Consider the following 14,257-nt stretch of genomic DNA (forward strand, 5'->3'; position numbering starts at 1 on the left):
GTGGGGCTTGAGCATGAGTTGGAAAAGATGAAGAGAAAGAAAACTAAAAATATCAAAATACAAGAAGCTACATCTTCACAAGCTTGATTAATCAACTCTCATTTAACTGATCATGCTATGAAATAAATGATGATTTTCACCAGAAATACTCTACCATACAAAGTGTGTTCCCAACACAATGCCCCATGTGCCCTAGTGTTTGATAATTAAGGAGCTTGAAAGCATGTGGTGTTTGTCCTAGACGTTTTCACATAAACAAAAGGAAGAAAGATCTGATACTCTGGAGCTTAATGCAATACATGATTTTAATGTCTAAAAGAATATCTGGGACATTGAACATGCTAGAACATTTGAAAGGTACCAGTAAATGAGCTCCTTGTTTCTTATAAATATGTCAGAACAGATCACTTGTAAGAGAACTTCCGTTATTTGAGCAATCCAATAAACTCAGAAATAGGTTATGATATCAGAGCCATCCATGCCTCTGTAAGAACATATGCCAAATTATCATACCTTAGATCTGAAACTACACGCTGAGGAACCAATGGGAATGTTGACTCATTTACTCCTTTATTTAGATGCAGTTCCATCTCACGCTTTGTCTGGAAAATTTTCAAGAAACACAAAACTTAAATGAAGATAACAATGTTACCGCAAAACTGTGTGTCAACTGAATACAAAATGAGATGCAGCTCAGTGATATGTACACATGGCTATAGGCTGCCATTTTCTAAGTTCATCACTCTGCCAGAACTCGATCCAAACCATCCAGGCACCTGGGCCAAAAAATGGGCACGCCCAAAATTGACTGAACACTATCTCAACACCCCTTGCACAACAGAGTCATGGGAGAAAATGAAGATATGGAACCTATGAGAAGCTAAAGGAATGCATGCCTGAGTATTATAGTCAACAGAAAGAAGATGTTCTTGTCCCCGCCCCTGCTCATCAGCCCCACCACCGTCTTCTTGTCAGCTTCTCTTCTTAGCTCTGTCACCATTCTGCTCTGCCCCTGCTGACATCTATTATAGACTAGCAACCTTAGTTTGAAGTCGTCCCTACCACTTGAGGACAAGGGATTGTCCCTCAAATGGCCAGCAAAGCATAATAATAAAAGTCCCGTCGTCCTATCAACATCCCCATCTATATGAAGAGATGCCATCCAAACCAAGCTTTTCCGAGATATTGATCTCGGCACCGTCGAAACTAACAACAAGGACTTCCCCCTAGGAGCAATACCTACAGTATATGGTCCAACAATTACAAGGAAACAAAACATTGAAAGAGAAGCTGAATGAAACAAGGAAGAAAGGTCAAGAATTCGAAGAGCACATCAGCCAGATGAAGAAATGCAAAGACAAGACCATCCATCAGGTACAACACTCTAAACCACAAAAAGAGATTCTAGTAAAGGAAGTCACAACATAGATTGAAGAAAAACAACTTGAAACTTGGATCACCAAGGAAATTAGGATAGGAGGCTTGGATGACAAATGGGGCAAGGTCAAAGTCTTGGGAGATGAAGAGATCAAGAATATTCTTGTTCCAAAATGAAATCATACAAAGAAAGGTGTGTAGAGCTATCCCTTTCATTAACATTGAGGATCCTTCAATTGTGGTCAAAGGAAAACATCTAGTCCTAAGATACACAACAATGCAAGAAAAAATATTTAACTATTTCATTGCAAGGAACTAAGATACAAATGGCAAATGAGCTCATACCCACCTAACTCAAAAACAGGAAACAAGAATTGGCTGAAGTACATGAAGCTTGAAGACAAGGAAAATGGGTGGTCTATAGACGCGGTAGAGCCATCATAGCAAAGTTCCGAACACCCAAGGCAGAAGGGAAGTGACCATCTAAAAATGTCTACATGGACGTTTGGACATACTATACCCCTATCTTATAATGATAGGTTGACATTAGAGCTCACTTTTATTTTTCTTTTAATTTCCAGTTGAATATGCCTTTTGACATCCCAAATGGAATTTTCATATGATGATTGATATACTTGATTTTGTCGTTCAGGTCAGTTTTTGGCCTTCGTAGGATGTTAATATCACTTTCTTTCTTTATTTCTTTATTGTGTTCTCTTTGGGCACTTTCCTCACTCCCTTTCACCAAAGCTTGGAAAGGAGGGAAAGATGCGCAAAAGTGCATCCTCATACAAAGATTTCAAGATGAGATTGGAGAGAAAAACATTCATAAGAAAGACGACTATACAACCAGGACTCCCAAGAGACCCTATCTACATGGATGATGACCTCACCAAAATGTATGTGGAGCATAGGTGTGTCGATTTCCCCAAAACAATCAAAGCTAGAAAAGAAAGCAATAAAGGCAATGTACAGGGATGGCTGAGTCATTATTGATGGCAAGGCGGTCAACTAAGGACTTGCCGCCTATGAAATAGACACTCCAAAGATAAGGATGACAATGTGAAACTTAAACAGGTCACTTTGGACACATCCACGGAGCATGGAGAAGGTGATGGAGAACCACGATCTGATCATGATTACAAAGACATTACAAGCCTTGAGAGGGGGCTTCCTAGAGTGCAAAGGTATGTTTGTGAGTCCAACTATAGAAGCAACACAAGAGATTAGGATACCACATGAGGATCAAGGGTATTAAATACACCTTGTATTTTACTCTGAGTCGTTCGGGTGTGAATGCACTCTATCCACGAGCACTTTTTCCCCTCTTGCATGGAAGGGATTTTTTCCCCGTATGAACACACTTCAATGTGTAGTTCTATATAGCCTTAGGATTGTACCTTATACTCCCATTCTTGTGATTCACTTTAGTGAAGGTACTCTTGCACGCTTCTGTATGTGTCTACTCTCACTCTCACTTTCTACTCCACTTCTTTTCTATTGCACTGTTCATTTGATCCAACAATGGTATCAAAGCCATTCTGCCACCAACCTCACCACCATTGCTGCATTTGTTCCATCGCCAACTCTAATGCAAGGAGCCCTCCATAGTACTATCTCCCACACCCATCATCGCTCCAGCTGTCTCAACCCATTTTCAACTGCACCCTCTCTTACTACATGGGCTGCACACACACACACACACACTCTCTCTCTCTCTCTTTTCGTGAAGATAATTGAATTAAGTAGCAATATTTATATCCGACCATCAGGTCAGCTAAGAAAAACAGAACAGACACAAATCAAGCCGAAAAGCCTCTAAGACCATGACACACAAATATCACACAGAAAGGATAGTTGGAGTGGAGCGAACAATAACCATACTGATCATGATGCATTGAGCAACTTTAAGTCTCACATGAAGAGGCCAACCTTGAGATTTCCAGTTCATGAACCGATCATGTATACGAGATGAATCCAATCAAGCAAGGCACGGGGAGCTACATCCACACCGATAGGATAAACCAAGTGTCGGGTATTATCCCCTTTAGAAATCACAACACCTTGCCAACCCAAAGCTTGCAAATCAATCTCTGTACAAGAAATCGATGTGGATTTTCGAGTATTGATATGAAGCCCTGACACTAAAGCAAAGAGATTCCACGTAACCATTGCCCTATTAATATTAGTGCGATCAGCCTTAAGAAACATAAAGAAATCATCAGCCAAAGATTGAACTAAAAGTTGGGCACCATTGAGAAGAGACAAACCAACAATCTCGCCTTGATCAACCAACTTATCTAACAATGAGAGCATTGGGTGAGTAACCAAGGCAAGTAGCAAAGGACTAAGAGGGCAACCTTGCCGAAGAGAACGAGACAAGGCAATTTCATCTGTGATCCCCACATTAAGTGCAATACAAGCCACAACACCCTCACTAATGGTATCAACAAGAGAAGTCATGCGAGGAACAAATCCCATGGTGGACATCAGCTACCGCAAGAAAGACCAACTAACATAATCAAATGGCTTTTCAAGATCAAGCTAAAGCATAACAACCTGTTGGCCTGGCTTTGGAAAAATCAATCCCCAATTGAACATTCAAAATGTTATGCATTATATCTCGTCCCATAATGAAACCATATTGATGTGGATGGAATTAGTGACTTCTTGTGTCCTACCAACGCGCCGCTGCCCTCGCCCCCGCTATTACCATCGCGCCTCCCCCGTCCCTTTCGTCTGCCTCCTTGCCATTGCACTGCCCCCTACCCTTCTCGTCATCAAGCTACCCCTTCCCCTCCCTGCTATCGCACTACACCCCTCCCTCCTCGCCATCACACTGCCCCCCCCCCCCGCCTTATGGCCCCTCGCTTGGTATCTCCCCCCCACCCTATGGCTCCCGCCATCACGCAGTCTCCCCCCCTCGCTTCTAATAACCCCCTGCTCTCGCACCTTGCCCCCACCCTAGTCACCTCCCATGCCCTCGTACCTGCCCCACGCCTAGCCCCCCCCCCCCCCGCCCTTGTACCTCACCCACGTTCTCTCCCGTATCCTCCACTTTGCGGCCACCTGCCTACAAGCCTCCCACACTATCATCCATGGCGCCCGGCATCTCTATCGGTATCAGAAAACAGAATCCCCCCCCTTCTTTCTCCTCCCCATCGCCCTCCCCCCCCCCCCCCCTCCAGTTGCTCCCTCCATATGCAGCAACACTCCCCCCTCCGGCAATACAGCAGTGTGTTTGGTAGGTTCTCAGTAGGGAAGCACAATGGAAACCTCTGGTCAGACGCCGGTCCATTCTACGAGTGCCCTCCAATCAAACACCTTGCGCGTTGTCCTCTCTAAGGAACAGCTCTTGGTCATCCACGCCACAAAGCTGGAGCTTAAAGAAACTGTGATTTTCGGTCAGATAATAGGACACTCTCCAGCCAAGCAAGGCCCAGTTCAGGATTGGCTCCACTCCACGTTGCGCATTGGCACAGTGCAGATCGTGGAGGCAGTCCTCATGGGCCGTGGGATCTTCATGGTTCGTCTCACCTCTGCAGACGCAGCTCGTGAGTTAGCACAGAGCTCGCCCTATGCCTCCACGAAGGGGGTCATTCACATGGTTCCCTAATACAGCAGCTTCACACTGGAGTCATTTGAGCTCCACAACAGATTTCTCAGACACCCAATCACTTTACTTTTCCCCGGCCTGGCAGTAGAGTACCGCCAAGTTAGTGGAGGACTTTGGTCGACTCTTCGGCACAATTCTTCCTACCTCATTCGTTGATGTTGTGACAGCTACAAAAGTTCCCAAGGTACGAGTGGCCGTGAAAGATACAAAGAGTATTCAAAGTTCCTGGAGATAGAGGCTAGAGGTCACTCCTTTAGGCAGCAAGTCACAGTGACCGGGCAACCGAGGCAGTGCCTGCACTGCCATGACTTTGGGCACCAGGCAGCAGACTATACACGCTTCAGATCCAAGGCGGCTCCGTCAACAGGCCCACACGACAAAGAGGGAGACGGCAGGGGGGGCCGCAACACAAAAAGAGAGATGGAGACCAAAAAAAAATTCTTGCTAGTTTCTTCTTCTTCTTTCACACACAATACTATGTACAAAAAGTATAGGTAAGATAAAATAAAGAAAAGTGGCCTACTAAGTCAAATAGTGCATAATTGACTATACTAATTGATTGGTGCTATAACTATGCGAGCTATAGGTAGATGCAATAAATTAGATATAATAAGTACTAAGTCAATGACCATGTGAGGATCATAATGACCATGACATGCTAAGAATCCCATGTAACAATGCATTCCATCATCAATGTCCATATACGTTAAGCTTGTTGTCTTTACACATACACGACGCAGCCTCGACAACAGGGAGTAGGAGGGCGAGCGACACCCCCCCCGGCAGAGCACTTCACAGCCCCGCCCTGCCCGCCCCACCCGGCCATGTACCTCCGACCATCCCACGATCCCTCGATCTTCTTCCCCCCCACCACTCCCCTTGCCAAGCACCCACCCCCCCTAATCCGCCCCCGGTTCAGGTGATCCCCCCAAACCCACCCCCCCTCCTCCCACAGGAGATGATGAGCCACACATGCCTACATCCTCCTCGCACTAGCAGTTCTACCCCTCCCAAACTACCACTAGCTCATCTGCCCTTGCCACCCTTCACACTTTCCGGAGACAGGCACAACTATTGCCACAGGAGTTTTTCTGCAATGGCCCATGGTCCTACCTTAGAGTTGCGAAGCGCGGAGAGTTCCCACTACCTCTAGAGGTGGGGATCTTCGTGGTTCGTAAGTCAAGGAGAGGCAAGGTCCATCTACTAGCACTGCCGGATGGACCAAACTACGCTTTTTTCTTTCAGTCCTCCCACTCAGGGGTTTGGATGATGACATAGATAGAGGAGGAGTTGAAGAGTCAGGTGGAGAACCACATCTCCCAATGGATGGGAGATGAAGGGCTAGCATGATGGACATTAACTGGTGGGCCGGTGCCGAGATCCCACACTTGAGCATCATCTTTCGAGCCCCTCCACAGTGGAGAGCTCCGCGGGATGTGATCGAGTGGCCCCTGGCACAGACGGCCCATTTCTACCAGTGTACAAAGTCACAGCTCTCAGCATGGCTGATAGATACATTGATAGTACCACCGGGAGTATCTATAACCCTTACGGTTCGGCCGAGGGCCACCATGGGGGATTGGAGTTCACCATCTAGACCTACAGCAAAGCGCACTTGCATACCCCATAGTTTCTCTTCCTCTTCAGCAGCTTCCACACCGAATAGATTCCTGTTTGGCCAGTCACAAGTTTCCCCATGAGCGTACACCTTACATCTTGCAATGTGAACAGTCTCCACTATAGTGGAGCACGTGGTTCTAGAAAGTTGATTGTTCGGCAGGAGCTGCAGCCTGCCCTTGTCGGACGGATCAACATCCTACTTCTCCAGGAGCACAAGCTCACGCCCACCAGGTCCAACGGGTTGACCCCTACTGATGGCCTTCCAGGAGATCTTCACATCAAGATAGATGCCAGGGAGTCTATTGGCAGGCCTTATCAGTCTTCTCCCCAAAGGGGGAGACCAGTTGGAGCTTTCCTAGTGGAGACCGATCACCTTATTGTCAGTGGCCTATAAGGCACTGGCAAAGATGATTGGTACGCAACTACGCCCCGTGCTTCCAGATATCATCCATGACACACAGACAGGCTTTGTCCAAGATAGGAGCATCCTAGATAATGTATTCACCTCATTGAGGCGACAGAGTGGGCACAACACAGTGGGCAAAGACTGGTCGTACTACTCTTGGACTTTGAGAAAGCTTATGATAGGGTGGACTGGGATTTCCTGGAGGGCACCATGGTGAGGTTGGGTTTTCCCCAGGCTTGGATTCGCGGGGTCTTCACACTTTACAGATCGGCCACCAGTAGGGTTCTCATAGGTGGTAGGCGAGGGGCGGAGTTTGGACTAGAGAGATCGGTCCGGCAGGGCTGCCTCCTAGCCCCGTACCTGTTTCTACTCTTTGCAGAGGCGATGCCTCATTTCCTCAAGTCAGTGTGAGCACATTACGCGGCCTCCGACTTCCCGTGAGGGAGGAGACTGAGTTGTTAGACTCAAAGTATGAAGATGATATAGCACTCTACATAGAGAACAATGAGTTGATGCAGGAGAGAGTGAGGTTGGCTCTTGAGGTGTTCTGTTCTGCAGCAGGAGCGAAAATCAACTCGCGAAAGTCGGTTGGTTTCCTCATAGACCCGGACTCTAGCACAGAGTGGGGCGTCCACCTGGGATTTAGATGGGTAAGCAAAGGGCAGACCGTCCAGTACCTAGGGTTCCAGGTGGGACTCAATATCACTCCCGCCTAGCAGTTTCTCCTAGTCCTCGATTTTATTCAGAGAAAGCTGACCTATTGGAGTATGGCTCGCCTCTCACTAGCAAGATGAGCCCTCAAGGTTAACCAGGTACTTCTAGTGACGGCCTAATGCATCGCCTCGTGTTGGTGCTTCTCCTCATCCTGAGTGGTGCAGCTTCGTCTCATCCTCGTGTTGGTGCTTCTCCTCATCCTGAGTGGTGCAGCTTCGCCCTAGTGCGGAATTTCCTTTGGTCCAGGTCAGATGGTTCCAAGGATTCCAGGACCAAGGTGGCGTGGGCGACCATCATACGGCATCGGTCAGAGGGAGGCCTGGGGATGATAGATCCAAAGTATCAGAGTATGGCCCTCTTGGACAAGCTAGTTGTCTGCGGCCTCACACAAGGAGGGCACACATGGAAGGTCCGATTGCAAGAGGGTCTTCAGGACTGTAGACCGAGACTCGACGGTGAGTGGAAGCTATCCCTGAGATGGATCTTCACGTCAGCTCCGATCACCCCGCCCAGATCACCTTTCCTGTGCAGCTTGATCCATGTGTGGGAGGGCCTTCGTAAGACACTAATCCAGAACCCCCCAGGTTTCTAGAAGGAGATAGATCATCAGCCCGTCATCTGGAACCCCTAGGTCAAAGATCCGGAAGAAGCACAACTTGGCGAGCGCCCCCACATCCAGTGGGTGGGCTGGGAGGCCGGCCCCGCTCGTACCATCAAGACATGGCGAGAGGTGTACAGGATGGTGGATGAGGTGTTGCAATGAGTATCACGCTGCCAAAGAGGAGTGGAGCTGAGGAGAAAGGAGATAGACGCAGCAATACCTCAGGAGTGGCTTGCTGCCCCGAGACGAGAGCCAATAGAGCCCGGGGAGGTATGGGCTGCTAGGTTCTCACCAGCAGGCATTCCCCTACAGGTGGCAAGTAGAGTGGGCGACGCTCCACCTGGGACCCTCTTCACCGTACAGGAGGGAGGGCGTCTAGCCCTTGACAAAGAGCAACAGAATGAGGGGTTAGCTGTCCTCTCATGGAAGAAAATCCGGGTGATTGGCCTTCAGGGGAAGACATGGCAATTGGACCCTTTTGTCTTCTGGCAGGAGCTCAAGGAGTGGCGCCTCTGGATCAGGGAGGGCAGGCCGCTTGATGAGTTGGAGTGGGACCCGAGAGAGTAGCTATGGCCAGCCTCAACGATCGCCAGGAAACACCGAGGTTCCTGGAGTACACTGCCAGGATTGGCAGACATGTACTGATACAGGAGGATATGGATTGGGCACCGTCACGTAGTAGGCACTGGGCGGAGCACGACATCATGAAGCCTTTCCGACGGACCTTCTGACACCGCCTATGGGATAGTTGGAGGCCGAGAAGGGTATCATATTTCTTATGGTTGGTGGTACATGGAGGCCTGGCGATGGAAAGTTGGCTTGACCAGACGCATGAGGGAGGCTCTATGCATTGCACACAACAGCCTGTGGAAACACCAAAAGCACTGCCTTTGGTCGTGTGAGGCGGTGCAACTCGTGTGGAGAGGTGCATGCCGCATCCTTCGCCGTATAGCACCCAACCTTGGATGTATCTCATGGGAAGCTTTCTGCTGGCAGGCAGTCAGCCAAGGCCGCCACCTTTTGTATGAGGCCGGGATGCAGGACACGATATTCATCATCGAGGCAGGGTCATACGCAATGGTCAGTTTGGAGGCTCTACCCATACGCCAGGTACTGGAGCCCACAGCAGACCGCTCTGAGGTATGGGAGATCATAGGGAGTCTTACTGGATGGCATCTCTTAAAGGCATGGTGTCAGGAGACTTTTGGCAGAGAGAGACTTTCAGCACAGGCAACCTTAGCAGAGCTCTAGACCTCCATCATCCATTCCCTCTGCAGTCGTTGGGATTAGGTGCAGAGCGAGTCCAGGGCTCGTCAGGAGCTCCGTTGTCATTTCATGCGTACTTGGGACTGCCAGAACCTGTTTTTTGTGATGCAGGCAGGCAGCCCTAGATGGTGATATACCCCCTCCATGGCTTCTTGCCCCTATCCCCCCCAAACCGCCTTGAGAGGCTTGTATACATTATGTATTTGTGACTTTGCATCAACTCCAGCTAGTCTGTTGAGCATGAGCACTCCGTTGTTATCAGTTTTTTTGAGTAATATAATCAGCCACATTTTATTTGCAAAAAAAAAAATATTGATGTGGATGAACCAAGTGTGGGAATACTTTCTGTAATCTGTTGGCAATAATTTTAGAAAAGATTTTATACAAAGAACCCATAACAGAAATGGGTCTCCATTGTTTTAAGGAAGTCGGAGAAGGAACCTTGGACAACAACCGAACCACAACAATCTTCCAATCTGAAGGCATCAAACTAGAATTCCAAACTTGCTGACACAAGCGAGTTAATGGATCCTTAAGCTACTCAACATGGGCTGGAAACAGCTCATTAGGAAGCCCATCCCCAACATGGCTTTTCCTACGTGGTAAATGGGACAGCACATCCTCCACTTCAACCTCTAAGATATCAACCTCCATCAAATCAACCCATGTAGGCTTAACCTAATTACTAACCAAGTCAAAAATGTATCAACGAGTAGAGTGAACAGCATCAGAAAGAATCTCCTGTGGGCCCAACAAAGATTTATAATAGTCAATGCACATTTGAATGATGGAGGCAGGTTCAATAACCATACCGCCTGCTCATCCAACAAACGCACAATATTTTTCTGAGTATATTTCTGGCGTAAACAAGCAAAGAATTGATGAGATTGAGAGTTACTATCATGCAAAGCTTCAGCTCGGGCCAAAATTTTGTATTTAGCATATTCCTCCTCCTAAAGAGATTCAACTCTACATTTCAACCATTCGATGCATGTAACCAAGTCATCAATAGTATCACCTAAAAGATATAGAGACAATGAGTGACCCAACAAAGTTTGTGAATGCTGCAATTCAGCTCAAAAAGAAGAAGAAGCTGAATACCATACTGTCAAGACAACGCATGTGCATTATCCCTAAAAACAACCCATGATTCCATACCTGGAGATAGGACCCTCGAGCTAAAAGAAACAATCAATCGCTGGATACACTCCAAAAACTGATTTTGCAGCAAAAAAGATTGATTGAAACGTAGAGGCAAATGAGCAAGCAAAGCCTTAAAGACATGAACTAGCCTATGAGCCAAATCTAAAACCAAGGGATAGGGTTTTAGAGAGTGATCTAACATGACATGGTGTCACTCCGTCCACATATCAATCACTACAGAAAGAAAAGAATTGCTTTGACAAATGTAGATCCTATCAAGTCTGGCCGAAGTGTCTAGATGCTGAAGAGAACAATTCGTATATCCAGACTGTGAAGGATGCATCCAAGACCACATGTCTTGTTTCAAAGACATGGCTACCAGTGCATCCCAAACCTAACGCTCAGGACTATCCATGACCGAGTGAGGTGAAGTCGCCTAATCCGCAAATACACATGCATTAAAAATCCCCATAACAAAACCTTTACGAGCAATGGAAAGGCAATGCAAGTCATCCCAAAGCTCACGGCGTTCCCGAGTAAATTAGCAATAGAAGGAGCATACACAGCCACCAGCCACAAAACCTCAACCTCATATATGATTTCCAACATCAAAAATCTGCCGCAAGCGTCCTGAGAAACCAAGGATGGTTGCAAGGAAAATCTAACAGCCAACATAACTCCAGATTTATGTGGAGCTTGTCCACTAAAAAAAACTGTATAATCCTTGTATACATAAGAAGAACCTACCAAAGCATGTTGTTTATGCTCCACAGCACAAAAAACATCCCAATTAATAGCTTAAACAATTTTCCAGAACCGATACTGCTTACTGCCCGAAGAAATACCTTCAACATTCCATAAAGCAAGTCCCACGATAAACCACAAGAGAGAAAACTACTGAATCATCACTTTCCCTTTCCCTTTAACATCCATAGCTTTAGCAGTGTGAAATCTCTCCATTTCACTATGGATCACATCCACAAGATCCGCCCTTTGCAAACTAGCAATCAAAGCACGAGAAGGGAACTGTTATTGCTGAGAACGGAAAACATCCCAAGGAGGCAAAAGCCTCCCACATGTGTCAAAGCACAAAGCAGAATTAGAAGCCCCTTCATCATCCACACCAACTGCAGGTATACAACGCAAAGATTGAGGTTTCATGTAAACACCCCTACCTCTGTGTTGAAAAGTCTGAGTTATAGCATGAGGAGATAGGTGAGTACGAGTCGAAAGAGTAGGAATCATCCTGAGGAGGCAGATTCTGATGGGATGAATGTGATACACAATACCAACCTAGGAAACATCCTTATTTCCATCATCATGTCCATGCAAGGAAAGAGGCACAGGAGCAACATCTTGCTAGCTGAGTCAATGGTTGGGGATCATGCTCTTGCACATCCATGTTAGGGTCCAAAGAACGTTGCAAAACCTCAGGGCTACTATCACATTTGGAAGTAAAATGGCCCAATTGGCCACATCAAAAGCAATGTCCAGCAAATGTGCCCCATTAGAGCTCAAAAACCGACGTCTACAACCGGGGGACGTCAAAATTAATTTTAGTTGGCCAAGGTTTCCCTATGTCCCAAAGCATACAGGCCCTATTCCTATTGCAGGAGGCCAAACCGGGCTCCACCAATACCTCCCCAAGGGTTCTCAAAACCAAAGGAACAAGTCTCTAAAGATGTGCAGGTAAATTAACTACCTCCACACAGATTTGGAATGCATGCCTAAGCACCTCCTGAAACTCAGCCATAGGCCTTCATGGAACCATATGTACCAACTAACCATCCATAAACAAAGGAATACGTTGCATATTGCAAACACACGCATCCAGAATACAAAAAAGAACCTCAAAAAACCCCCTCGGTCCATCATAAATCTCCTCCACGAGAGGGGCCTGCACTTGCCCTGAAACATCATCATGATGCGCATCAACACTCACAAGCATGGACTGCAGCCAAGCGCAAATCCTAGAAATCAAAGGAGTCATGCTCGTAAAATAAAGGGTGGCTGCTCTTTCATGAAAGGCAGCAATCTGCTGTAAAACAGAGTCAGTTCCCATGATAGCAACCACATGATCCCCTTCCAGTAAAGAGCTCGCTTTACCCTCATTGGCATGAACATAATCCAACATAAGATTGTTGGCAGTGGCAAGCATAAACTGGAAAGAAACATCAACTTGTGAGCCAGAAACATGAACATCTTGCTGAGGCAAATCCAGAGCACACAAATTTGGTTCATCAACTATCATCTTACGGTGTTTTCCCATCTCATCCCCTTCCATCAATTGCCCAGAATCCTCAGCCAAAGAGTCACCATCTGACTCTACAGATTCTATCTCATCCCCATGCCCAATATGCTGGTCAAGAAAAGCCACATCAATACCATTTGACACCTACAGATTGGCCATAATAAAGCTCAACCTGTATGAGTGTTGTGCAGAATCCTCAGCCAAAGAGTCACCATCTGACTCTACAGATTCTATCTCATCCCCATGCCCAATATGCTGGTCAAGAAAAGCCACATCAATACCATTTGACACCTACATATTGGCCATAACAAAGCTCAACCTGTACGAGTGTTGTGCAGAATCTCTATTTTTTTTTCGTAATGGATGTTATATTTATGAAGTACTAAACAACAAAAGAGTTACAAAAGTCATGGCAAAGACGCAGAGGAAATTGCCATATGCCCGGGAAGTAAGTCCTCCCGAGGGAGTAAGTCAGAGTGCCGAATGAATCTATCTGCCAATGCAAGAGACCTTTCTTTTTTTTTCGTAATGGATGTTATATTTATGAAGTACTAAACGACAAAAGAGTTACAAAAGTCATGGCAAAGACGCAGAGGAAATTGCCATATGCCAGGGAAGTAAGTCCTCCCAAGGGAGCAAGACAGAGTGCCGAATGAGATCTATCTGCCAATGCAAGAGACCTTTAAGCCTAGCAGTATGTCCCTGAACATTATAGGCTGAATCAAAAAGAAAACCATTCCGAATGGTCCAATTGTACCAACAGTCCCAGTATCTAAGAAAGTGAAACAAAATCTTCATATGCGACTGTGCCGGTGTGGGGTATGTGGGCCGCACAAAAACCCAATCAAAAGGGCTTGGCGAGAAACCAACCACTGCTCGCCAAACCACTGACAATTGGAGATTCGACGCTTGGAAAGGGCTGAAGCAAGAGGCAAACACCAATCATCACCCTCCAAAGAAAGACCTTGCATTTGAAAGGTGTCTTGTTCAACCAGCCCTCCATTATAGTTACCTTCCACCATGACTGAAATTTACGCAATCCCCATACAGTATTAGCTTTACTAACCAGCCATTGATAATCTTTAATAAGAAGATGATACACCTGGTTAGCTGAGGCCTTTTCCAAATTCAGCCAACTTGCAAGGTCCCAATCCTGCCAAGGACTATCCAAAGCAAGGGCAAGAAAGGGTTGTCTACTTGTAGCACCATCAAAAGCTGTCCTCATAAATCACGATATCCACGAGGGATCCTGAAAAGCCTCCT

General features: G+C 46.6%; 1 protein-coding gene across 1 annotated transcript in view; it reads right to left on the bottom strand.

Moving 5' to 3' along the window:
* Positions 1-14,257, bottom strand: part of LOC148035179 (uncharacterized) — a 211,309-nt gene that overhangs the window by 135,284 nt on the left and 61,768 nt on the right. Inside the window, exon 9 of the mRNA XM_087680159.1 lies at positions 514-602. Coding sequence (XP_087536285.1) covers positions 514-602 — 89 coding nt within the window. The remainder of the gene's footprint in view (positions 1-513; positions 603-14,257) is intronic.

This window comes from Lygodium microphyllum, chromosome 6 (genome assembly GCF_053477565.2).
Source record: "Lygodium microphyllum isolate KBCC chromosome 6, Lygodium_microphyllum_v1.1.10, whole genome shotgun sequence".
Lineage (NCBI taxonomy): Eukaryota > Viridiplantae > Streptophyta > Polypodiopsida > Schizaeales > Lygodiaceae > Lygodium > Lygodium microphyllum.